The 26,736-nt window shown below is 36.0% G+C and overlaps 1 protein-coding gene across 4 annotated transcripts in view; it reads right to left on the bottom strand.

The window, feature by feature from the left end:
• The window catches only part of CLTC (clathrin heavy chain), a 67,052-nt gene that overhangs the window by 18,582 nt on the left and 21,734 nt on the right, over positions 1 to 26,736 (bottom strand). For all 4 annotated transcript variants that reach the window (XM_060134372.1, XM_060134373.1, XM_060134369.1 and 1 more), the window contains exons 3-20: positions 25,283 to 25,551; positions 24,571 to 24,732; positions 22,366 to 22,479; positions 21,767 to 21,940; positions 18,705 to 18,902; positions 17,754 to 17,954; positions 15,204 to 15,356; positions 14,590 to 14,712; positions 13,620 to 13,757; positions 13,210 to 13,374; positions 12,883 to 13,063; positions 11,078 to 11,241; positions 6,732 to 6,857; positions 5,955 to 6,097; positions 4,268 to 4,502; positions 1,628 to 1,750; positions 444 to 589; positions 29 to 212 (exon numbers count right to left, since the gene is read on the bottom strand). In XM_060134372.1, coding sequence (XP_059990355.1) covers positions 29 to 212; positions 444 to 589; positions 1,628 to 1,750; positions 4,268 to 4,502; positions 5,955 to 6,097; positions 6,732 to 6,857; positions 11,078 to 11,241; positions 12,883 to 13,063; positions 13,210 to 13,374; positions 13,620 to 13,757; positions 14,590 to 14,712; positions 15,204 to 15,356; positions 17,754 to 17,954; positions 18,705 to 18,902; positions 21,767 to 21,940; positions 22,366 to 22,479; positions 24,571 to 24,732; positions 25,283 to 25,551 — 2,999 coding nt within the window. The remainder of the gene's footprint in view (positions 1 to 28; positions 213 to 443; positions 590 to 1,627; positions 1,751 to 4,267; positions 4,503 to 5,954; positions 6,098 to 6,731; positions 6,858 to 11,077; positions 11,242 to 12,882; positions 13,064 to 13,209; positions 13,375 to 13,619; positions 13,758 to 14,589; positions 14,713 to 15,203; positions 15,357 to 17,753; positions 17,955 to 18,704; positions 18,903 to 21,766; positions 21,941 to 22,365; positions 22,480 to 24,570; positions 24,733 to 25,282; positions 25,552 to 26,736) is intronic.

Raw genomic sequence — 26,736 nt, 5'->3', positions numbered from 1 at the left:
AATCAACTCAGGTAATCTGTAGATTTACCTGCACTGCTGAAGTATTGACGTCAAATTTCCGAAAAATGGCAAATGCTTCTTCAAACAGCTCATTGCTGATGGCGATATTGGCAATATCTGGGGCATCATAATTATCCAGGCGGTTAATATATTCCATAACACGGGTACGGTCAGCCTTGATTGCAGTGAGGATGAGGAGGTTTTGCAGATTCCTTTAAGAAAGAAAGATTTGAATGCAATGTTTGAAAAGCTCATTAGTCATAAAGAAAAAACACTGCAGCTAAAGAGTATTTCACCTCAGGAGGTAGGGTGACAAGAGGGTATTAGAAAAGTGAGAATTTAGACAACATTCTTTAATCTTTGTCTCTGTTCCTTCTCCAAACTGACAGGCTATAATTAAAGACTAACTATAAAGAGCCAATAGATCCCTCTTCACAGGATACCTGTGTTCACTGAATACAGAGTTATCAAGGACAATTTTCTCCAGCAGTTCAATGAGTTCATTAGGAAGGTCTGCAGTCATAAAAGCCTTGACAGTTACTGACACTTCTTCAGGGTCCTGAGTCTCAGACAAGGCTGTCTGTACAACCTGCAGAGGATATACAGTGAATAAGTACTGAGAGTCAAGGTGGTTTTGATGATATTATCTAATAAGAATAAGCTGGCCTCAGTAGAAAATGAAATAGGCAGAGAAGAAGGAACAAGATAAAATACCTTTAAATTTACCACCCAAAGGTCTTTTTACATAAATCCACATATACCTGTAACATGTATACTTTCGTTCTCTTGAAAAAAAATCACCCTAATTACATAATTTCTAGCTTTTCCCTGATTAAAATATTATCCATAATAACCACTCCTCATTATCACTTTAATGATTACATACAATTCAACCATACAGATGTGGCATTATATACTCAGTAATTCCTCTATTTCTGGCTATTTGCATAGTTCCCAGATGCACCAATGAACATTTTTTCTAGGAAGCTTTGTAGTAACTTGGGAATTTTCCTTAGAAATGCTTCCTAAGAATGAAAAATTAATATTCTTTAATTTATTCCCTTCTATATTTATACTTCTACCAACAATTTTAGAACCATTATTAACAACCTTCAATTTTTAAGGTTTTAAAAAATGTTTTCAATTTTTATATAGATATAAACCCGCATCTCCTTTGCAGGTCTATGCTTACTCTATTGAGATTTATTTAACATTTACCCACTAGGTCATTTGTATTTTCTCACCAATTCTTATCCTTTGCTGATTTACCACTGTCTTGAACGTTTCTAATCAACTGAGTCACTTCTCAGGTATTAGTAAATAGCAATTCTTATTCATTTTATTAAATGTTTAATTTACTGTTATCCTTTTAACTATGATGAATTGAGGAAGTTTTATATAATTAAATTCTCTCTTTCGGGATGTATTTTCTTCGAGAAGATATATTTCACTTTTGTTAACATTTATGATATATATATATTTTAGTACAATTTTTATTTTCTTCTACTTTTTACTGCCATCTCTCATAGTTAAATATGATCCATTTGAGTATATTTGGTATATGATGAGGCAAAAGGTGTTATTCATAGTTAAAAAGATGAGCCTTAAACACATTTGCCAATTTTACCTGATCGATGAGAGGTCTCCTGTAAGGATTGCTTTCCAGCAGCACACTACCCCACAGTTCTGGATCTTTTCGCCGTACCAGATAGCGGGAAAGACTTTTGAAGAGGGAATTCTCATTGCAAACCTAAATGATATTAAAGATTAATTTCATGGTAAGAGATAAAACCTTTTTATAGACTGACTTTACTTTTAAAAGGTTATTTCCTATCATTATACCTAGTTTATTTTTTTATAGCAAAAAAAAAATCCACTACTTTTACATGTATCTTTAATAGGTCACAACCATATTTTTCTTATTAAAATTCAATCAACAGAAAAAACATACTTATTAATTTTTGGAGGCTTTTAAAAAGCACCCTGATGTGGGATCTATATTTGGACTTCATATTCTACTCTACTAGACTATCTATTCATGCACCAGGATGCCAAGTTTTAATTATAGAGGCTCTGTAATGTGCTTTAATAACTGGTAGGGCTAGTGCACCTTCATAGGTTTCTTTTCAGTGTTTTACTAACTATTCTTGTGTGTTTATTTTCCCATGTGTATATGCATACATATATTCATATATTAATGTGTATGTACATAGATGCATTATATCCTAGCTCTGACCACTGGAAGACCCTAGAAGGAAATATACCTAGAGCCTAGATCTGGGTTTCTAATGGTACTCCCCACTAAAAGGGATCAAAGTTCCCCAGAAAAATGAATGATCCAGGGCTGGGGAGGGTATAAAATGAGCATGGTATAACTTGTTGGGCCAGGAAACAAAAAGTGCTCCAAGAGCAATGAGACCACGACACAAAGCCATGAGAGGCAGGTTGATGGGATTTTTATCAGTCAAAACTGGAGTAATTTGAAAATCAAAACAATGGATTATAACCCACAGAACTCATGAGTGCATGAATATATGCATGCTGACTGATAAATGCGGAGAAAGGGATAAAGTTGGAAAATCATTATTTTGCAACCAACACATTAAGACTGGTTGAATAAGAATCAATAGATTCAAAACTGGGGGGCAGGGGAGCCATACATACACACACACGCACGCACACACACACGCAAACACACACACACACAGTAGGATTCTCGCATTGTCTTAAATGTCTCTTCACAAAGTACTTAATATCTGCAAGGGGAAATATATCTGCAAGGGGAAATCTATTTATACAATAGGAGAAATTGACAACTTGATAAAAAGTGACCCCCAAAATGAAGGACAAAAGGACATTAGGTGCTTCTGCATGTTATAGCATGAGAAAAACAAAACATCACTTAAGTAATAAATTTTGGATGGAAACGTACAATCTAAATCTAATCAGGAGGAACGATAAGAGAAACTCAAAGCGAAGAACATTCTATTTTTTTAAAAAAGACTTTTCATTTATAAGAAATATACAGAATAGGTGAATCCACAGAGACGGAAGGCAGTTTGGAGGTTGTCAGGGGCTGGAAGGAGGCAGGAATGTGGAGCAACTGCTTAATGAGGACTGGATTTCCTCATGTGGCAATGAAAACTTGGAACTAGAGAGAGGTGTAGTGATTACAAACATTGTAAATGTACTGCAACTGAATTGTTCCCTTTCAAATGGTTAATGTAATGTGAATTTTACCTCAATAAAAAGTTACACATAGAGAAAAAGACTTTTTACAGTTATGTCTGTCAATAAAAGACAAAGAAAGTGTAAAGAATTGTTCTGGATTAAAAGAGACAAGATAGATATGACAAGTACATGCAATATGTAATCCTAGACTGGAGGGAAAAAATTTCTTTTAAAAGACATTACTGGGTCAATTGACAAAACTGGAATAAAACAGACTGTAAAAAGTATTCTACTTGGGTCAGACTGACTGAGGTTGCCATCTACAATGTGGTTATGAAAGAGAATATCCTTATTCTTAATAAATACACAATGAAGAGGTATAAGGCCATGAGGTATGCAATTTATTCTCATATGGTTAAAAATTTAGATGTCTATACATACATACACATATAAACATATACATATATGTGTGCGTATACATATGAGTGTATGAGAACATAAGTGATAAAACTAGCGGGGTTAAATGTTAATGGGTGAATATAAGCTTAATCAACTACTTGAGCCAGTTTAAGTTCATAATTATCAGCAAAGTTTTTTAAAAGAGCATGTATCTTCCAAAGATGCTCCATATTACCTAAAACCACTCTGAAACTCTCAAAATTCACTAATCCAACATTATATATCAGGTTTTTAAAAAATGCAGTCTTGGGACTTCCCCGGTGGCACAGTGGTTAAGAGTCCACCTGCCAATGCAGGAGACGTGGGCTCGATCGGGGAAGATCCCACATGCTGCGGAGCAACTAAGCCTGTGCGCCACAACTACTGAGCCTGTGCTCTAGAGCCCGTGAGCCCCAACTACTGAGCCTGCGTGCCACAACTACTGAAGCCTGTGCGCCTAGAGGCCGTGCTCCGCAACAAGAGAAGCCACCACGATGAGAAGCCCGTGCACCGCAACGAAGAGCAGCACTGCTCGCCACAATTAGAGAAACCCCACACACAGCAACAAAGACCCAACACAGCCAAAAATAAATAAATAAATTTACTTTGAAAAAAAAAATGCAGTCTTCTCTGTACACGTTCAGCTAGCAGTACTCACATTAATAAGTTCCAGATCACACTGGCCACGTTCATAAGCAACACAGGCTAGATGTGGATCTCTCTTCTCACAATACTTTCCAACAACACGACTGTCATAATAAGGATTTTCCCGAAGAAATCGCTCTGGGTTGTTATTACTGTCTATGTAGATTTTGGCTAAAGCATTGTGAGTAGCAGGCTCTTCACAGCCCTCATGAATTCTAGCCTCCAGCCAAGGCAGAAGCAGTTTCAATCTAGTAAAAAAAAAAAAAAAAAAAAAAAAAAGGAAAAGAAACACACAAAAAAAACCCACATATACACATATTATATTATAAATAGCACATTCTTGACACACTATGTAAGTACCTTATGGTCTGTAATGTACTTTCCCATACACTATTTTGAATTCTCAACACGCCTACTACAAATTGCGAAACTAAGACTTGGAGATGGTTAAATGATTTGCCCAAGATTACACAGAAGGTATATATAAGACTGTCTTTCATACTCTCCCAGATCTATCTGCTACATTATCTAGACAGGATATAGAAAAAAGAAGATTACAGGTTCATAGATTGTTCTTAAAACTGGACAAAATGGCTGGACTTTGGATAAGTTTTGTTTAGGAGTAGGATAGAGATGTGGTATGAAAAAATAGGCCTGATTATCTGAAGTTCCTTTTAATTTTCACACAAGTAACATACAACATTACCTAAAGCCAAAAGAAATAGTACCCTAAATATATACTGGGAAAAAAATCTGGTAGCTTTAGAAGCTCTAGCTTTAATACCTCTAGCAGTCATACAATCACTCCACCAAGGGCCATGGTTTTGCTAAGTTATAGCTTATATTTCAATGGTCCAGATGACCAACACTCTTTTACCATGGTTTAAATAACAAAATTGTTACAACCTATAATCACTTTAGTCTCAAACTTTAAAAATTTCTCAAACATTTTCTGAATGTTTGAAACATTCAGATATAAACTCTATGAATACCATTAGCAGAACACCTGTACCACATCAGGTTAAAATTAAACCCCATTCGTGATAACCTTTTCATAGCTACAGTAACCTCCTACTATTATACCAACCTCCTACTATTGTACCAACCCACTAACCTCATTTACTACATCAGCACTTTCTGAACACAAAATGTCCCGGCTAAAAAAAGACTTCACTGTATAAGTATTAGAAGCACTCACACTATGTTCTCCTCTACTGGAAATTCATAATTCATATTATCATATCAAGGTTCAATTTAAAAATGAGTTTAACCCAGAGTTACACAGGGAACTCTTTTCTTTTGTCATGCTTGAGAAGAATTTATCAGAGAAGAATTAGTTATTAAATATGGTGGTATCATACCTAACCAAAAGGAGGCTTTTTACATAGTTTACATTAAAAACATATAGCTACATGGTTTGACTCTGTGTATAAATATGCAAAGAAGGTGATCAACTAGATTAACAGATATTCTATATGACAGCTGTAATAGTTCAGAAAACAGTTTTGTTTTTTTTTTTTTCAGAAATAGAGCAAGCTACAGCTAGCTTATCACTTCTAAATTAGGTATCTCCAGGGAATTAAGGTCCATGAGTTACTGAGTAGCTTTCAGGCAACTGACAGGTCATACTTCTATTCATTACCAAGCTAAAAGAGCCTAATAATTTATCTTTAGTTATGAAGATTAAAACAGTACTACACCTGTTTCTTTTTTCAACCTCAGCAACAAGCTCATCAGTAGAGAATTGACCTCTTACAACAAGAATCAAGTTTTTAATGACATCTTCAGAGCAATCAACATCAAGTAATCCTCCAATAACCACAGGAAGTCGACTTGGATTCACCTATGGTTTAAAAAAAAAAAAGAAGAAGAAGAATGTCATTACGTTACTAATAAGCAAAACCAAAAGGAGTTTTAAAAAATAAAACTCATTTCCCTCTTCAAGCTCAGTTTTAAAATTCAGTAATAAACTGAGTCTAAATTTACAACTAGACAAAGAAATTTAGCAGGAAGTCTGCCTTGGTTAATTAATTACTTCAGCATTGCTCCAAAGGACAAATAAGTCCAAAGAAGCTAAAGTCACAGAATGACTGTGAAAACAAAAGGCCTCCATCATAGCAAAACTGCCTTTCTATTTCTGGAGTTAGAAGGTGAAGTTTCTAATATCTTTATTTAAGATGGTTTTAATACTATGCTTTGCAGCCTATGGCCTCCATACGGATACCACAAAGGCTATCAAATAAGTAGGGTGTAGGCCACTCAATTTTTTCAACTACAGCAGTTCTGTTTTGTTTTACCTACTTGGAATGCACGTAAAATTTTAATCAAAGAAAGGATTCTGCTGGAAAAAAAAAAAGTTGAAAGCCATTGTAGCAGACCACTCTTACTGGACACAGAGTTTCAAAAGGATGAAGATTTCCAGTGTGAGCAGTAAAATCTACAAGATTATATTTTAAAGTTATCTAAGTATTACTTACCTTCTGTACATATATCTCTATATACTTTTGAAGATTATTTCTATATAAATAGAGCACCAAATCATGGACAAAGTCAAATCGATCACACACAATGATAAGTGGTAACTGATCTGTTAGCTTTGCTTCCTGGAAAAAAAAAAAGAAACCTTAATTTTCTTCTTCTGTGAGTTTATCAGTGTAAAATATGAGAATCTGTTCTACACTTGTGGGAGAGGCTCACATAAACTTGGCTACTCTTAAAAGTGCCCAACCCAGTTTCCATAAATTTTTATGAAGTAATACCTAGAGTCACAGCAAAATACCAGGTCCTTTCCACATACAATCCTTTACAAAAAAAGTAACAAGACTTGTGAGCCATCAGTGGCGCTCAGGATATAAAATCATCATACTGGGACTACTTTCATTAATAGTAACAACTGAATTTGTAGTTGATTTAAGAGGTATAGTCACACTGTCAAAATTAGGCATATTGGCTCACTTTTGTTTCAAACTGATGACTTTTTACCCCTCCCCATTCCAATCTATATGGCCGTCTTCTAACACTGTTATAATGAAGCCTAAAAGGAGCAGCATGATAGTGACGGCCATGAATTTAAATATACCACATGTTGCTATAAAAAAAAAAAGATTTAAAAGATAAAAAGCATTTAAAGCATCTTTAAATTGCCAACTGCTTTTACCGTTACAAATACCAAGCTATAATCCTACTTACAGATTGACATAGATGTTATAGACAGGTAGGTAACACCTGTACTGGGCATTTACCTGATACATGTCCTGTTACATTCCACAGACATTAGGTACAGCACAAAAAACAACAGTTTCCATCAGGAATTCATTTATATACAGTGAAACATTCCTCAGTAAATGATTCCTCTACGGACTGTCTACTGAAGAAGAACTAAGCAGGACAGGACTTTCCTCAATGACAGCCACAAAAAACGTTATTTGCAAGGTTAGAATAAATCCTAAGTCTAGCACTTATAAGTCACCCAATTATAAACAATTATAATTAATCTATGAAGTGTTCAGAGAACACTAAACTAAATCTGGAGTCATAAGAAATCCTGAATTAAACAAACAAACAAAAAAAAAATGGCTGTAAATCTGAAGTGGAAGTCCAGCTGCAGATTTTTCCCATCAAGGAAAGTCTAAAGCAAGTATTATTTAGCACCATGGAAACTCTGTACTAAGAGCTGCTATAATCATTTCTAAAGAGAATGTTTGATCTACCTATGCAAAAGATTTTAGCAGGCCAAGTTTTTCCTACTAAACACACATCAACACACTAATCTTCTTTATCTTGTTTAATATACATATAAAATATTACCTTCTGCATTTTACCACTTAGGGAGAAAACATACTTGGCAAGTAATCTAAGATTACTTAGGTATTCTAGTCTCACGCGTGGGTGGTTTAAGATTTCTGCTGCAAAAGACAACTATTTGTATTCACAAAGAAAATTTAAATTTGAAAAAAGCAGACAAAAACGGGGATACTTTCTTGATTACCTAAATTTGCATATGATTTCATATATGAAAATAATGCTATTAATATTTAAAATTTTTATTTAAAGGTTACCCTTTAGGTATTATGATTAGAAATTTTAGGATCAAAATTGCAATTATATAAACATATTCAGGTTTTCTTAAACATAAAGTTTGGAGATATAGCAGGGAACAAAGTAAGCATTCCCCAAAGAGACTTACATTCTAGTGGGAAGAGACAATGCTAAGTGTTATAAAGAAAAAGAGAACAAGACAAGGGGGAAGTGAGGATGGAACTGGAATAGATTTTATTTTAGACAGGGTAATCTGAGACATCCTTTCTCGTGACATTTGACTGGAAATCTGAAAGAAGGTAAGGGAGCAGGTCATGAAGGTCTGAGAGGTAAGTGGGAAAGGGCACAAGCAAAGGCCCGGGGGCAGCAGAGGGTTTGGGGAGTTCCAGGAATAGCAAGCAGGCCAGTGAGGTTGAAACAAAACCTGGAAAATAAGATCAAAGGTAGCAAGAGGCATGGGTCTAAAGAACAGTTTTACATTTTCTATGCAAGGCTACAGTTCCACAACGTTAGGGCACGAGCCAAATAATGCTACTGACACTATTTCATCCTGCTTACAGGTTACTTTAAAGGAGAATTCATATTCTATCAACCTCTGTATTCCTGGTGGCTAGCATGTAATTGGCACTTGTCTAATGTTCAAGATTAGATTCAGAGAAGTATTTTTCTTATTATCACAGTTTGCATACAACACCAGTTATAATACAGCTAGCAACTCCAAAATGAAGTTTAATAACAGTGATGATGAAATGTAGCAACCTGCTACAAACTACAGATCAATAAGGAAAGTGAGTAAATGGTTTAGTATGTTCATTTTCATTACTGGGGTGAAAGGCTGAATATCCAATAGTAGCATATTAGCACTGAGCTCCCATCTCAGATTATTTAATGATAAGAGACTAGGTTTTTTCCTCTAACTCAGGCTGGTATTAAAATTCCTTCAAGGAGTCAGGAATAACTTAAAACCAAAAAGAAACAAAACTTGCCTGCTAGAAAGGCTGACAATACCTTATTTCCAAGGCCCACCAACACAGCTTATTAACCACGATTATCACTTGAACACCTATGGCATACAAGGTACTTGATAAACACAGCTTGTGGTTGAAGAAACCAAGGCTGAGGCACCTTAGTTAACTGGCCTGAGGTTAACAGCTTTATAGAAAGAAAAGGAATTTGAACCATGTCTGACTTTTCAAAAGCCCATAATTCACATCCACTCTCCTCTATTAGACTTGTATCCAATTCACAGGTATGGAGGGGGATTCCTCATCTAATTAGATCTCATGGAATAAGCAATGTAAGACGGCCACATCCTAGTTTCCTGAGGGTTTTTTATGAAGCTCAAGGTCATCATAATTAGGTGAAAATAGTTAACTTAGTCCTGCTTTACATATATATGACAACTCAAATATTACAACCCAATGCTCAAGAAATTACAATTGAAGCATAAAAGCTGAGAGCTTAATGAAAACAAATCAGTGTGGATCTGGTAGTATTTTTAAAAAAAGGAAACAGTACTGTTACTCAAAGGAGGAACTGTACTGGTGTTATGGGTACACTAGTCAAGCACAGAGTATCAAATCTTTCTCATTTGGACGTTTTTTTTCTGACACCAGGAAGTCATGGGTTCAAACATATACTAGCCAGGCTCCTCAGAATATTCATGATGGCCAAGACATTATAAAGCTATACTTCTGGGGAATGTTTATCTTTTAATATAAAACATAGGGCAACTTCAGCACTTTAACTACATCATTACACTAAAACACCTAAGGGTTTAGCTATTTAATCTAGGTATTAAGTTCTTCAGAAGAAGAATCAGCTAAAACAACTATAGATTATCTAAAAATGATCAGTGTAGGAGTAAGAAAAGCCTGTTCTTTCCTACTAAATTGCACAATGAACATTTTGGTTTTAGTTTCAATCTAAAATTCTTCCAGACGAAAAAAATACTTAAGAACTTTATATACAATCTCTGGAATCATTTAATATATTTTTAATATAAATGTAAAATACGTAAATATGTATTTTGGGGGGATCTGAATGTTCTGTAGTTTTCCTAGTTTTTATAAACGACTACCAATTTTAAAGTCTTACCTTCCTCACAGAGTAATTAGTAGGTATGAGAATAAAGGTAAAGTTAAGTTAACCATTAAACAAAAATTAACTGCCCTCAGGTATGCTGTAAAGGTCTAAGAATCTTCAAACAATTACTCTTCATTCCAACACAGGCAGTTCTTACTTCTCCATAACCAAATTCGTGTCACAAAGCTGAGGGTTTTTTGGTTCAATTGTACCTTCAATTTATGAATTACACATGATTAATATTTAGTTTCTAGAGTTAGGCTAATCAACGACAGAGATTAACCTATGTCCTTTACACAACAGAACCCTTTGCATATAATACAGGCCCCTTAAAATAACACTGAGGGCAAGCTGATCTTAATATTCAAAAAGAGCCTAAATGATATTCTAAACACTGAGCATCTACAATCACTTTTCAAAAATTTTCTTCTAAAATTAAAGTGAAAGACAGGAAATTCCTTAGAGATAGTGTTATTTTCCTCTTCATTTAAACAGATGGTCATTCTTAAATATTACTTACCAATTTCCTTCCTTATTTCAAAGGAAACCACAGAATATTAAATTTGGAAGAAATAATTCAGCATACAATTTGAGAATGCTAAGAATTTCACTTTTAGGGGAAAAAAATATTTTAAAACTGTGAGCAAACCTTTGCAGAACTGCCGATCTTCAACCCAACCAGAAAATGCATTACTCTTACCTTGAGAAAATTCTTGACTCGCTCAGGATCATAGCAGTTGCTTTCTCTGCAGATTCTTTCTACTTCTTTGATCTGCCCTGTCTTGCAAGCTGCCTGAATATATTTAAAGTGCACATCTGGGTCCTGACTAAAGTTAACAATGGATCCCAGAAAATAAAAAAGACCTTAAAGAAACAAATAATTGAAATTAAGCACAGGTGTACCTTTGAGAATGACAGACCTGAAAAATACTTAAGCAATTAAAAAACATTATGTCAATTATACCTCAATTTAAAAAACAAGCAAAAACCCCCACAGTTATACTGAATAGTCCCAAATAAAAACTGGTTGCTCAAAAAGCTCAATAAGAATATTAAATAGTCCACTAATCAGTTCAATAAATGGATTTGTACTTTAATCCCTACAGAACAGAAAATTCAATGTTTTCTAGTAGTTGAGAAATAGGTGACAGCTATTTAATATCAAAGCTAATTATCATACCATATTCCATATGAGAAATTTTAAATGAAGTCCACTATAGCAGGTGTTTCTCTATACGCAGTTAATAGGAAACACACAAAAGTAGCTTAAAAAGAATTTAATGCAGTGCCGTTCAACAGAATTTTCTGCAATGATGCAAATATTCTATATCTACACTATCTAATACAGTAGCCACTAACCACACGTGGCTATTGAGCACCTGAAATGTAGCTAGTGTGACTGAAGAACTAAATTTTTAATTGTATTCAATTTTAATTACTTTAAATTTACATAGCTACATGTGGCTAGTGGCTACTGTACTGAATGAACAGTATAAATGTAGTGCACAGTTAACACAGAAACTGAAAAAATTAAGAAAACTAGTAGGAATCGCTTATTCCTTCTGTCTAGAGCAGTACTACAAGAAGAGGGAAGAAAAGGTAAGTAGAGACCAGATATTTAGCTAATGAACCTAAAAGCCACAAACAGTGATTACATTAATACTCAGCATAGGGCTTCCCTGGTGGCGCAGTGGTTGAGAGTCCACCTGCCGACGCAGGGGACACAGGTTCGTGCCCTGGTCCAGGAAGATCCCACAAGCCGTGGAGCGGCTGGGCCCGTGAGCCATGGCCGCTGAGCCTGCACGTCCGGAGCCTGTGCTCCGCAACGGGAGAGGCCCGCGTACCGCAATAAAAAAAAAAAAAAAAAAACTCAGCACAACAGTGGTTCTCAACTGGGGGCAAGATGGTTTTCTTCCCAGGAGACATTGAGCAAGGTCTGGAGACATTTTAGTGGTCACAATTGGTGGAGGTGATGCTCCTGGCATCCAGTGGACTGAAGCCAGCAATGCTGCTAAATATCCTGCATGCATACAAAAATGTACCCCCCAACACAACAAATTATCCAGCCCAATATGTCTGTATTGCTGAGGTTAAGAAAACCTGCTACAGGGACAAGTCACAAAATTTCCTTGGCTAGAATCGTTTGCCATTATAAGAGTCAGACAATATAAACACAATCATTACATACCTGATCATTAGTATTTTCATCTTATACAATTATGACAAAGCTACTACATATATTTGTATCTTAAAATTTTGCCTTTAATTCACCTATAAAATATCCATGCAGACAGTCTTCTTCACCGCATGTCCCTGGAACCTGGTATAGAATATGCCTGACAATAGTTACTGAATAAGACGACTTAAAATATCCCATCAAAGTAAGCTTGTAGAAAGAATTTCCAACAGCCTATGACAAGTCCATATAGCCTATGACACTGTCCGTTTAACAATAACCCTCTTGGCTACCTTAAATAATTTAAAACAACTCAAACTCCTAATTACCTTCAAAACTCTTGAAAGATTCAAAAAGTTCAATCAGAGACTGAGTGGACAGTTGTTCGTGATACTTAGAAGCCACTTGCACACAGATCTGTAGATTCTGACGAATATTGGCAGATAGCATGGCTCTGAGGCATTCCAGGGAGTCTTCTACTGATAAGGACCCAAAGTAATTCACTAACCACTAGAGGACAAAATAAATAAGTAAATAAATAAATGAAACAATGTTAAACCTAATGGTGGTATGAAATTACTATCAATCAGTAACACAAACACATTTTCGGTATACCAATTAATCATAACTAATAGTTAGGTAAGAGCCTAAAATACCTCAGGGTTAAGAAGATGGGTATGAACAACTGCACGCTTTATATCATATAAGTCAGTGAAGTGTTCTAAAGCACGCTGCAGGAGGCCCGCCTTCTCACACAGCTGAGCGATATGAGCCCGGTCATAATGCGTGAACATCTGATTCCCTAGAATAGCATCTGCGACCTATAAAACCATAAAAAGGATGAGCTTTTTTTACTACTCCATTTATATCAGTAACTCCATATGCAGATTACATATTAAGATTCAACAGTGAATTAATTGGTAAAGGAGAGAAAGTACAAAAGAATGTTAGCTAAATTTTCTAAAATGAGGAACAGGCATGTCAGTAGCTTCAAATAATCTAAGAAGCTCTGAATAACTACAAAAGCAGTGTTGGAAACATGCCTAGAAAGCATGAAAACACGTACTTGAGGTGCATGCATAAGGTTCATCTCAAGCAACCTTGTCTGTAAAGGACCTTCAGATGGGCGATTATTCTTCAGTGCATCAAGCAAGAATGCAGTACACTGCTGAATTAGATTGTATTCCATAAACACATCGACAATCTGCAAAAAAAAGATTTAAAGGAAATTGTTTTAAGATACTTAAAAGCTGCTTTATGATACTGTTGACAATATATGTAAATGAAAGGAAATGAAACATTATCTCTTTCTTCACATATAAAACACTGCCAGATCAAATCCCAGATTTAAAGAATATTATTTGGACAGCATAACGTCATAATTTAAGAGTAAGTTTTTGTCTTCTGGAGTTACTTTTAGTTCTAGTAAAAACAACCACAAAATATTTCAAGATACTATATAATAGCAGAATATAAATTGATAGATTTAAAATTTTGATGACTGATTGATTGATGCATGCATGCAGGCATGCATGCCACGCCACACGGCATGCAGGACCTTAGTTCCCCGACCAGGGATCGAACCCGTACCCCGTGTGGTGGAAGCACGGACTCCTAACCACTGGACCGCCAGGGAATTCCCTGATGAACTATTTAAAATATACAAAAGCATAAAAATGAAAGAGTCTGTGACTCCCACTTCATATATGCATCTCTTCCCTCTCCCTTCACCTAGTGGCAGCGGCTATCCTTTCTGTTTTATTATTCCCATATATTTTTCATATTTTTAACACATATACCACTCTAAATGAGATGGTATTTGTTCTGCATGTTTTAGAACTGTATATAGATGGTATCTGACTGTCCACTCTTCTGCAACTTGCTTTTTTGGTAATGTACTTAAGGTTTATCCATGTAGATCAACACAGCTCTAATTTCTACAGATAAAAAAGTTAACCCATTCTTCTCCAAAGTTGTTTAAACTCAGATCTCCCCCATTCTCTATACTTCTACAAAATACATTTTAACTCCTTTACCTGTGTGATATCAGCAAGAGGTTCTTCATCCTGAACTAACATTTGAGCAAACTGCTGCCCCTGATCTGGACTGATTCGCATAACATTTCTCAGCAGAAAGATCCAGTCTGGAGTATATCCAACCTACAAAGAGACAAAAACTTAAGCCCTGCTACAAAGTTCCATTTTTATATCATTTAAAGGCTTTTCTGCAATAGAATCTTGCTACTACAGACAAAGCTAATGGTGAAAATACAAATTCAGTTTTAACTTAGATGCTCAATTTGATCTTGGTTTATACAAGACAAATAGACACCTTGGTGATAACATATTTGAACAAATAGCTATACATTTTTATAATTGGCTTATTCAGTCTCATTGACCACCAAAAAAATCTGTTCTAACAGGTTAAACATGCCCTAGCAGCTTAAATTCTATAAGCCATGCAAGAGTAACTGTCTCCATTTTTGAAGTGTAATTCTATATGCGAGCCATAACAGCATTTTTATACTTTTCCAAGTAATTATAAATATTTAAGGAAATTCACTATTAAAGTCACTGAGAGTTACTATAAGCTAATTTCTCTCTTAATGTTTTAATGAATTTATGTGGAGAATCTGTTTCATTGAACTCACTTTTTTAGCATATAAAACAATCTTCTGGACTTGACCTGTTTCTGCAAAGCACTGAATGACTTTATTTGGCACATTAGCCCTTAGGTACACACTAAGTGCCAATGTAGGGTCCACAGATTTCACAAGGTCTCCCAGTTCTTCAGAGCATTCCAGCTGTCCAAAGGAAAGAGACTGTTTAGTAAGCCATGAGCTGCTGTATAAATCAGCAATTGACACTACTTCCAATATAAATAAAAACTAACATGACAGGCACTTAGTTTCTCAGTTGTCCCAGAATGTATTATAAATATGCAGGGGTTGTGGTTATAAAGACCCTTGATTTTTTAATTAATTAATTAATTAATTAATGTATTTATTTTTGGCTGTGTTGTCTTCGTTGCCACGTGCAGGCTTTCTCTAGTTGCGAAGAGCACGGGCTTCTCATTGAGGTGGCTTCTCCTATTACGGAGCATGAGTTCTAGGTGCACGGGCTTCAGTAGTTGTGGCTCGTGGGCTCTAGAGTGCAGGCTCAGTAGTTGTGGCACATGGGCTTAGTTGCTCCACGGCATATGGGATCTTCCCGGACCAGGGCTCGAACTCGTGTTCCCTGCATTGGCAGGCGGACTCTTAACCACTGCGCCACCAGGGAAGCCCAAGACTCTTGATTTTGTATTCACAGCAATAACTCAGAATTCTCCACACATTCTACTTAATCAAGGATAAAAACCCACCAAGACTTCACATGTACAGATACTACCAATTACCTTGTTAGGAATATAAATACTTAAAAAGCAGAATCTTGCTCCTCTAACTATTGAGAGTATTCAGATATCAGACCCACATGGTCTTAATTTTTCAAGAATAATGCAGCTCCTAATGTAATGTTATGAAATGAAAATCTGATATTCAAGGAGCCAGATGAGGCTTACCATAAAGACCATTACTAAAATTAGGGTATAATCTGTATGTCTGAAGGATCTAAGCTTCATTATCTTCTTGATTTTTGGATTTAAGGTTATAAAGCAGGACATTAATTTCAAAAGGTCAAACAGATAAAAATTTTAGAATTTTTAGGTGGTATACATGCAGATACCCTCCTCTGTACTATTCAACCTGCCTTAGTCAGCTGCCCAATCTGGAAAGCAGCTTCTCTAAAAGAGTTCTGCTTTATATACTAGAGTTGATTTTCTATGATTATCACCGACATTCAATGAGAAGTTCTCTCAGAGTCTATACCTCTCAACCAAACACGCTAACTAATGAAGAGTTGACCAGTGTCCTTTTTACCACAAATGAATCCTATGTGACCATTCGCCAAAAAAGGTAATGATACCCAAAAAGCTTTCACACTTATATTGGTCAACTCAGTTACCTTGGTTGTTCCCATCCTCCCTTATCTTAAGCAATTAGGATGGACCTCAAATACTCGCTATGTGGCTAGTAACTATTCTTCAGCAGACTCCTGTCCAAGCATCCCAACTCCGAAGTACTATCCTCCAATATCCTATAAGACTGCCAGAAGCTGGGTCAAGAAACAAGGACTTACAATTAGTAATGTAAAAATATAACCAACGTAACACTAAAGCCAAAAGGTCTAACATTAAAAGTTATTCACTACTCAGAGTGCTATAAAGAGTACCACCTCAGTTCTTGACACTGGCATAAGACATGGCAATTCAATATTGCCACTTTGTGGAGAAAGGCTTTCTATGGTGGTATGAAAGGAATAATACCACTAAAGGATTGTTTAAACTTGTTAGTTGCCTTACAAATAAGCCACATTTTCCATAATGTGCTCCAGAAAACATAATACCATTAGATACTCTATGTAAAAAGAAATTAGTAAGTACTGAGTGAATTTAAAAGGCATAGAGAAATCTTACAGTAAAGAAAGCTGGTTAACAACAGTTTTTAAAGATTTATGGTTAAATAATTTCAAGAAACTAAGTTAAATATTTTTTCATGTAATGCCAATTAACATTCTGTGAAATCTCTTTGGGAATCTATATCACTGCTAATTAGACAGCCCTGCTGTCTTGTTAACGTATTTCCGAGCCAACGTTTTATATAACATGTTTCCCTTGCACACCCAAACATGGTTACTAGCAGCAAATATCACAGTTTTGATACCTGGGAAGTTCTACAAGAAAAGATATGATGTTGTATGGTTGAAACTACTGGGCATATCAAGTGTGGGATGTGGGAGAAAGGAATACATTCTTAGGTCCAAGTGAGTGTTACATACGTTGACAAATATGAATGCGCAAAGCATCTCACACTAAGCTTTTCCTAAAGCAAAAGGATAGCAATTTGCTTCCAGATTAGTAGTTTTAACCACCAAGCAAGTAATCCTGGATTCCATTTTAAAATAGATATCCTACCCTCAACATGCCACAAAATAAATACATTTTCAAAAGGAAACAAGTTTATGCATCTCATGCAATGTTTATTCTTGTTCTATTCCTACAAGCAATAAATAATGGATGGAGATGTTCTGGCACAGCCTATGTTTTTAACTTGCTAACATAGTATTTAATCAAAGCAAAAATATGTTAACAGAAGTTAATATACCTTATCTTCTTTTAACCATTTCTCCAAAAGCTGTTTCCGCCCTTGCTGAAGTACAGGCCTACACAGTTCTAAGGATTCATATTTGTTTAGCTGGCCCTGGTCCAAAAGGATTCCAAAGTACTGAAGTAGGGGAGAAGTTTGACCTGGCTGAGCTGGGACACTCTGGAACCGACGGATGGTGTCTGGGGTACGAAGGATTCCCTTTAAGAAACAGAAATGTTACAGACTCCTTTTAAAGATGATCCAACATCACACTAATAACTCCATGGGTCTCTTAAGTCAATTTTAAAGGCATGATTCCATCTACTAAAACCAAACCTCAAATCTTCAATATATTGAATAGTAAAGATTCAGTCACACTTCTGGTTCAATGTTATGAGATTATCCTGAATCAGGAACATACCAACCTAATTATAATAATGTCAATGTGTAAGACAATAATAGTTACAACTAGCTATTATTCCAGGTTCACATTAGGTTAAGTGGAAATTTCATTACATTGCTCAGGGAGTAAGGTGTTAATTCAGTCCAACATAATACAAAGGTGATGAGGATAAATTCAGCTCAACTTGAGACAACTCTTCCTACCATAAATTGAACAGGATTTGTTTAATTTTCAACTCTCAGAAATAAAATCAGTAGCTATCACAGATAAGATCAAACAGTATAACAACTGAGTAACTAAACAGTATTACATCTATGTAAATCACAGCTTGTTAGATCTATATATCATTCTGACATCCTGGGTTTTAAAAAGCTACCCAAATCTAGAGCACAGGAAAGTAATTAAATCTAGAGGTACTGACAAGTAACTCATTCTACTGGAAAACACATCCTAAAAAAGGTTAGTTTCTCTGTGGAAAGCTGGTTCTAGTTCTAACTAACAGTATTAGAAATAGAGCATATTAGCATTAATCCAATCATGGCCACTTCACTTTCATAACTATTTACCTTTGGTGCATTAGCAGCCACCTTTGCTGCCTCTGAGTAATTTCCCTGGGCAAAAAGAGCATTAAATTTCCGGGCAAATAGTTCTTCAGCACCAGCCAAGTTGTTACGTACAGCCATTCTCAGGGCCAAATCAGGATTTTGTAGGACATTGGTGATATAAGGAATTATGTTTTCTTCTTCCACACATACTGAGAGAACCTGCAATTTAAGATCTAATGAATAGCTGCAATGTGTTCATGTGAGCATCAGTGAAATCAAATCCATTTAGAGCTGATGACTACTGAGTCACAAAGGTAATAAAACTGTGACAGCTGCTTTCTTACTGCCATTAAAAAAAAGAAAAAAGAAAAAAAAGAGGGCAGAAAAGACTAAAGGGTACTAAGCTATTTGCGGGTTCCTAAAATATGGCCATCTTATAATATAAATAACTCCCCACTTCATACTGTCCAAACTCTAACTGCTTTGCTACCATTCATTCATTCTTAACATGGTATGAGTTCACCTGGAAGAAGTTTAAGGTACATTCCTTCTAACTCTAGTATTTTTCAGTAATGTTAATTACATTTACATTCCCAGAGTCCAGATTATATACTCAATGAGGGGAGGACCACTGAATCCTCAGGCACCTTATATACTGCAAGGTATACAGTAGGTACTTAATAAATGTGGCACCAGTGAAGAGGAACTTCTAATTGCTTCTTTTTGAAGAACAATTATCTACCCTCAGTCCTCCTAGTAAGTCACAGAACACTGCTTAAAAGCTGAATTCCTGTCAATTGTCAAAGAGAAAGGGAGCCCTTCACTATGCATCCATTCCTCTCCCCAACACCAGAGCGGGTATACATCCCAGTAAACTACTTATATTACCCCTAACAGCAGTTCTCATACTATTATTTCTCATCTAAGTGTTTCTCAGTCACTATTCCACATAAGGAAAGGGACTTATCTTTGTTTAATTGTATTATTAGCACCAGGCAGTGTTTAGCACAAAGTAAATGCTTAATATCTGTTAAATAAATGAGAACTCAATAACCAAACAGATAGGTAATATCGATTTGCCTGTTCTATTATTCCTTTTGAGGAAAGTAAAAAAATTTTAACCTCCGAAATTCTTTCATTTCTACAGATCTGACCCCCATCGCCAAAAGCTTAGGACATCTTGTATCTGCAATGTGTCACTCTACTCCGTATTAAGACACACCTTTTAAAAAAAGGAAGAATTACTTTCTTTATAGTCATTTGCATTCCACCCATCTTTAATTTAATACTTAACTCCTAGGAAAAATAAGGGAGATGAACAAACCCGCTTCTAACTATACTTTCTGTAGTCTTCCCCAAACACCAAACCAGTTTCATCTTTATCCTACTTTTAGACTGTACTAGCAGATTTCTAGAAACCAGTACTTAAGATCTACAGGGGACAAAGAAGGTTCCTGTACTTCTAAGAAGGTTCCTGTACCTTCTAAAGTACTCTGTTCTACCAAGTTCAGAATGTAAGCTAGATATTGGCAACAATGTCATCTTGATCACTTTTGATTTTTCAACCAACAGAAACCACACACTCATTCCTTCAGGGCATAGGTCCAGCTATAGTTGGTTGGCTCTGATCAAAAGAGTAAAGCCCTGAAGCCTAAAGGTTACTGTAAACATTCACCTTCTTATTCAAAGCAGCTGGCACAGAAAATTTGTGGGGGGAAGGGGAGGAAAACAATCAGTAAGTTCCCAGAATTAAAGTTATGAATATTAAATATATATGGTAAAATTATGCAAGATACTTTAGTTCAAATAATAGTCTCAAAAAAACCCCCAAAAAACAGTAGTCTCTGGCTTAACAAATTTATCATTATAAAATTATCACTAACCTAGTTCACCAAAAGACCCATTCATTCTTGATTTTTCCAAGAGAGACACATGCAACTGAATAGATGAACGCTACTAAATTTTTAAAGTAGCTTTTGTGCCAGACACTGACTGGTGTAGAAATACAATTAAACAAAGAAAAGCCCCTTTCCTAAGGGAGAATAGTAACTGAAACAACTGTAATTCATTGTGGTAAGTGCCATGAAGAGGGCTACCTAAGATCTGGGGACATAGAGCAGAAGCACCTAACCAGCTGTGGAATTGAGGGAGAGGATGCGTAAGTAGGGGAAGACTCTCTTTCTCTAGAGTATTTCTCTCTTCATATACATACCATTTTCTGGAAATTAACAGAATAAAGGAGAAAAAACCTATCTACTTCTTTTACTTACCATCTAGGGAAAATACTAATTTGGAGGAAAACTAGTAAAAGGCAAGGCCAGTAACAGTACTGTTTTTGAAAATTTAACCATTTTTTTTTTTTTAGGGAAAAAGATACTTCCTGGTATATTTTAAACTACATTAAAACACTAAAACACAGAAAAAGGATCACTTGTGTTAGGTGGTATGAGGAGGTATGTCAAATGTGACAAATTCAGAACAGCTAATATACTCCCTAATTGGATAACTTTTCAAGTACCCTCACTGAACATATCATAGCTACTGTAACATATCACCTTCCAACATTAAACATTTAGTAATAATTAAAGAGGTAGGGAAAAAGATGTAAGAAGAATTCTTTTCCTTGTAGTTGATAATTTGTCTTAGAGAGATCATAGGAAGAAAACCCCTATAAAAAGTATACAATCTCGGAATTCCCGTTGGTCCAGTGGTTAGGACTTGGCGCTTTCACTGCTGGAGTCCGGCTTCAATCCCTGGACAGGTAACTAAGATCCCACAGGCCGCAAGGTGCAGCCAAAAAAAAAAAGTACACAGTCTGTCAAATGTGACCCTACTAGTTTCTTTGCATGAAGAGTTACTTCTCTTGATAATAGAGACACACAGACAATCCTAGGTGGCTATACTGTATGCCAAATAGTTTCTCTGAGACAGTGTTAAAGAGAGACTGTTATCATATGCTTCTGCATTTTTAGGTATATATTATTTTCTGACATCCAAAGTTACCATTTACTTTTTGAAAAAAGCTAACACTAATAAGTGCTATTTTATTTTATCACTTAATTTAATTTTCAAGGTTTCCTTACTTGTCCCTTTCTGTTTACTCCAATTATTCCAGCTGTGGCTTCATGAGGTGCAGTGACAAAGATTGTTTCTCCACTGATTCTATTCATGTAGATGCAGGTACCAGTCTCAAGATCATACAGGTGGATATAACCATACTTAGTAATCAAGAATACTACGTCATGCTTTTCACTGATCTGTATAAAGAAAATCAACAGTTCAGTAAAATAATGAATCTATAAACAGAAAATTTAGTCCAATTCCATTTTAGAGATGGTGAAATTCTAGAACTTTGACAAGAGGCTTACATGAAAAATTAAAAGCTAGTATTTATGGTTTCCTCATTTTTACAGCAAATTCAAATATGGGATATCCCAAGCTCTTACATAAAACACAAGAATATTAATAAATTGTATAAGATAAAAGAGAAAAACATCATATTGAACAACCTGGGATAACCCAATTTATATATTACATTAAAGAAAGAGTATTACTTTACAAAGTTTCACTAACAAACTATTTTTGAGTAAAGGTACCACTTAAATTATATTGACTATCAGTTGTAGTTTTTGAATTGTGTTAAGAGGAGAGATTTTAAGTTCATTTGTTTTGCTTAAAATACCTGCATTGCAACAGGAAAGTCATTTTGTGCTTCTGGAGGAAAGAAAACATCCACTGCCTTCTTTGGAAAGGGTTGGTTCCCTGTAGGTGGTGTGCCAACTTCAATGATATGTAGCTGTTCAAAAGAAAATAAAACTTACGATCAAATGCTAAAAGGACCATAGCAGCTTTATTTGTAGCCCCAAACTAAAAACAACCAAAATGTCCTATGATAGGTGAACATTAAACTATATGGTACAACCATACCATGGAACTCCTCAGTAATAAAATGAACGTTCACGGACACTGTGCCCCGTGAGAACACACACAAAAAAGGCACTCTCAGAAGATCACATACTATATGATTCTATTTACATAGCATTCTTTCTTTTTTTTTTTTTTTTGCGGTACGCGGGCCTCTCGCTGCTGTGGCCTCTCCCGCCACGGAGCACAGGCTCCGGACGCGCAGGCCCAGAGGCCATGGCTCACGGGCCCAGCCACTCCGCGGCACGCGGGATCCTCCCGGACCAGGGCACGAACCCACGTCCCCTGCATTGGCAGGTGGACTCTCAACCACTGCGCCACCAAGGAAGCCCTACATAGCATTCTTGAAGAGACAAAATTCTAGTAATGGAGAGTATTAGTGATTTTCAGGAGTTAAAGATGGTAAGGGAGAGGTAAGTGGTTGTGACTGTAAAGGGGTAGCAAGAGGGAAATCTTTGTGGTGACGGAATAGTATGTACCTTGAATCTATTCATGATAAAATGACACAATTATACAATTGAACCAATGTCAACTTCTGGTTTATCTACTGTACTACATCGCTATGTAACCTTTGGGGTAAACTAGGTAAAGGGCATGGGATTTCTCTGTACTGTCTTTGCAGCTTCCTATGAATAATATGTATTATTTCAAGATAAAAATTTTAAAAAGTCGGTTGAATAGCTCAATCACACCTCAATCTACTTTAAATTAAGAATGGTGAAACAATATCCACAAAAGGGCTTTTGATTATAATTTAGTTTTTCCAAATAGAAATCTAACTTAAGTTGTTAAATTCTTCTCTGCCCACACCTACTCTAAAGTATGCACTTTAGGTAAGTATGCACTTAAGCTGGCTGAGTTGTCGCTCTAATCACATACACCTCACAAATTTGGATGAGAACATTCTGATTTTAAATGTCCGATGCTTCACATCAGTGAGCGAGGCAAGAGAAAGCAAATAATGTCAATGAAAGAGTATTATATATTTTGCTTAGTCATGTCAAGAATGGACTAAAACAATAAATAATTCCGTTTCCAAGATATATAACCGTATGAAAGTTATTAGGGTGGTCTCATCCTTAACTAGGATGACTAGCCATCCAGCTTAAAGGCTATTGATTACCATATTTTAGGCAATCTCTGTCTTGAGTTTTAAAAACTACTTAGCATGGAAAAATATTAAGACTTCAGAGATTCTGCTATGGCAATGAGAAAAGCAGTCAAACTGAGTTTCCAGGGGCAGCAGTGCTAACTGTGGCATCCAGCAGTGCAATCATAGCAGCAGCAGGTCCACAGAGTTCTGTGTCAGGACTTTTGGCTGCTGCCCATTCTCCCTTATTCCTCCTAATTTTCCAAGCTTGGTTCTTAACCTTCCTAGCTATTGAAAACTATCCATTATCCTTTCATTCAATTTTTTATGCTCTAATCAACCACACCCTGTTTCTGTTGTCTGAAACTAAGAACCTTACAAAGTACTTCAATTTGTCCAGGTGATTTCAATGTATAGTCAGCGTTGAGAAGCTCTGATTTAAGGCAATGGTACTGAAATTGTGGTCCACATTCTATCTAGTCACCTAGAGCTTTTAAAATGCACATTATGAGCTCCACTTACTGAATCAGACTCTCTAGATGGAAGGCACACAAATGTACATTTTAGCCACCCTAGTGATTCTTATGCACAGTAAAGTTGAAAAACATCAAATTAAGGCCTTTGGTAAAGGCAATGAAAATAAAGTCTTACTATAAACAGCTGATACAAATAAGTTGTTAAAGAACATTCATTTTGGACAAGTATCACTAGAAACAGAATTGAAACAAATTAAGTCACCACGAATCTGAATGTTAAAAACAAATTAGCAAGAAAGGGAGAAGACTATTTTGAAATTAGGTAACAAATTAATTAGTAACAGAAAAACAAAAAAGATAAGTTCTCACTAAAACAATTTCCAAAGGCAAAACTTACCTTCCCTCCAGCTTGACCCCGTACTGCAAAACAAAATAACGTCGATTCTTCTGCATTTCCTTCCATCTTAAACTGTGCGAAGCTAGCCGCATGTCCTTCAATGGGCTGAGACACTTTCCTATCTACAGAATATAACTGCATAGCTCCTACCACACGATTTTGCTACAAAAGATCAAGCAGAATAAAGTTTGGGGACCCAGTAACTCCCAGATTCAACAACTACTGAAATAACTAGAATGCTTTACAAGAATTTACAATTCCTTGTTAGTCTCTCAATGTAGATTTGATACCTCTTAATTTAAAATTTAGCTGCAAACACTCTCTTATTAAAGCGTTAACATGAATGTTTAAAATGTGCCTCATATACAACCATCTCTTTACACTATCTTTAAAAAAAGAAAGATATAGGAGTACTCATTTTGCAGTAAATATCCACAATAAATTCCAAATCATTCATACAGGAACTCATTATCCACTCAACCTGCAAATAAGACCTAAAAACACCTTGGTAAGAGTACTCTGAACTGTATGTTAGTATAAAAGCATTAAGCCAGCAACCTCTATTTCCTAAAAACAAAAAAAAAGGAAGGAAAAAAAACAGTCTTCCAAAATAAATCAGATTTGCAAAGACAACCTAATTTCAAAATAAACTGCATTCTGAGCCCATTAATTCTCTAAACCTTTTCTTTATTAAAAACTAGAAAAATGTTACCTGTGCAGATATGCCAGTCAGAAGTAACCACTTTTGCTTTGCATCAGTACGATAATTGATAATCTGGCACCCTGCAAGGCTAGAATGACGATCAAACATTTTCACCGGCTGAGACTCTCCTTCCATACTCCAATGATAAACTGCATTGTCCGTAACAAGAGCAACCGTATTCAAAGAGATCCATTTCCAGAAGGTGACATCATCGGTCATGGTATGGGCCTTCATTTTACTTTTCATTTCAATGTTAAATATCTGAAGAGTTTTCCCAGCTAAAAACAAAATTAAGAATTATGAATCACTAAGAAAGCAAAGTTCAGGATAAATTAATATCTAGCTAGACTAGGCTCTCTCTGCAGCAAAATCTGTAACCTCCAAACAAAATGGTTCTATCATGAGACTAATAACCAACTACAGAAGTCACACTGACAGACTAGCAACCATTGAAGAGATAGCTGAAACTGGGTAGTCTACACCTAACTGTGACGCAAAAACTCTATCACCTCTAATCAAGACATTTTAAACAGACAGTATGACTTCCAGAGAATTCTAAATCTCAACTAAAAATGAGTCTAAAGAACAGCTCACTTAACAATGGAAAACAAGTTGTAATCTTCATGCTTAATTAAGAATGCTTACCCATAAAGTGAGTTAGTGGTAGGTACACAGAACAAAGCAAATCTGATTCAAGCACATGGGGAAAATGTCTACTTTTTAAAAGGCAGCCGTCCCCGCCCCACCCCCACCCCCCCACCATTCAACTAAATCTCGTGGAAACTTCTCTTTGGAAGAGGATATACTTCAACTCTACCTTGTACCACTAGCACGTAAGAGAAGTGCATGCTACGTTTAGTTGGTTTAAGATACAAAGGGAAGGTAGGGGTGCTGGAGAAAAGGAGAGGGAGACAAAGGAGGACAGTTTCAGATGTTAATATACTAGAGATAAGAACAAAATTCAAGCTTCATCCAATTAAGACAGCAAACATTTAGTAAAAGAAGGATGAAATTTGCCTTGAATGTTAACAGTTCACTGAGTCAGATGCAAAGGCTTGTACTTATAATTTGAAATCCATCACAGTCAGAAAAGTGATTTGGTTTAAATGACTAGAGGTCAAAAGCCCACGGCTGACACTAGGCTATCTAATTCAGATTAGTCCTTGGAGACTAAGGAAAACTCCATTACTGAGCCATAGAGAATCTGGCTCCTGAAGAACAAAAATTATAAGATAGTATGGGGGTGAGAGTGGGGGTGGAGAGAGGGATGGGACGGGACACAAAACATACAGCTTTGTACCACGACCCTTCCTAATTACTACATGGGTAAAAGCTTCTTCCATAAAACGAAGAATGTTATTCCCATCCCACACAATATGTAAACCACAACCAGACTTGAACAATTGTGAGAGTTATAGTCCTGTTTATAAAAAGAAACCAAGGGATTTGAAACTGGATTCAGA

The sequence above is a fragment of the Lagenorhynchus albirostris genome, chromosome 20, assembly GCF_949774975.1.
Source record: "Lagenorhynchus albirostris chromosome 20, mLagAlb1.1, whole genome shotgun sequence".
In the NCBI taxonomy this organism is placed as follows: Eukaryota; Metazoa; Chordata; class Mammalia; order Artiodactyla; family Delphinidae; genus Lagenorhynchus; species Lagenorhynchus albirostris.
This window is presented reverse-complemented; position numbering and strand designations above follow the sequence as displayed.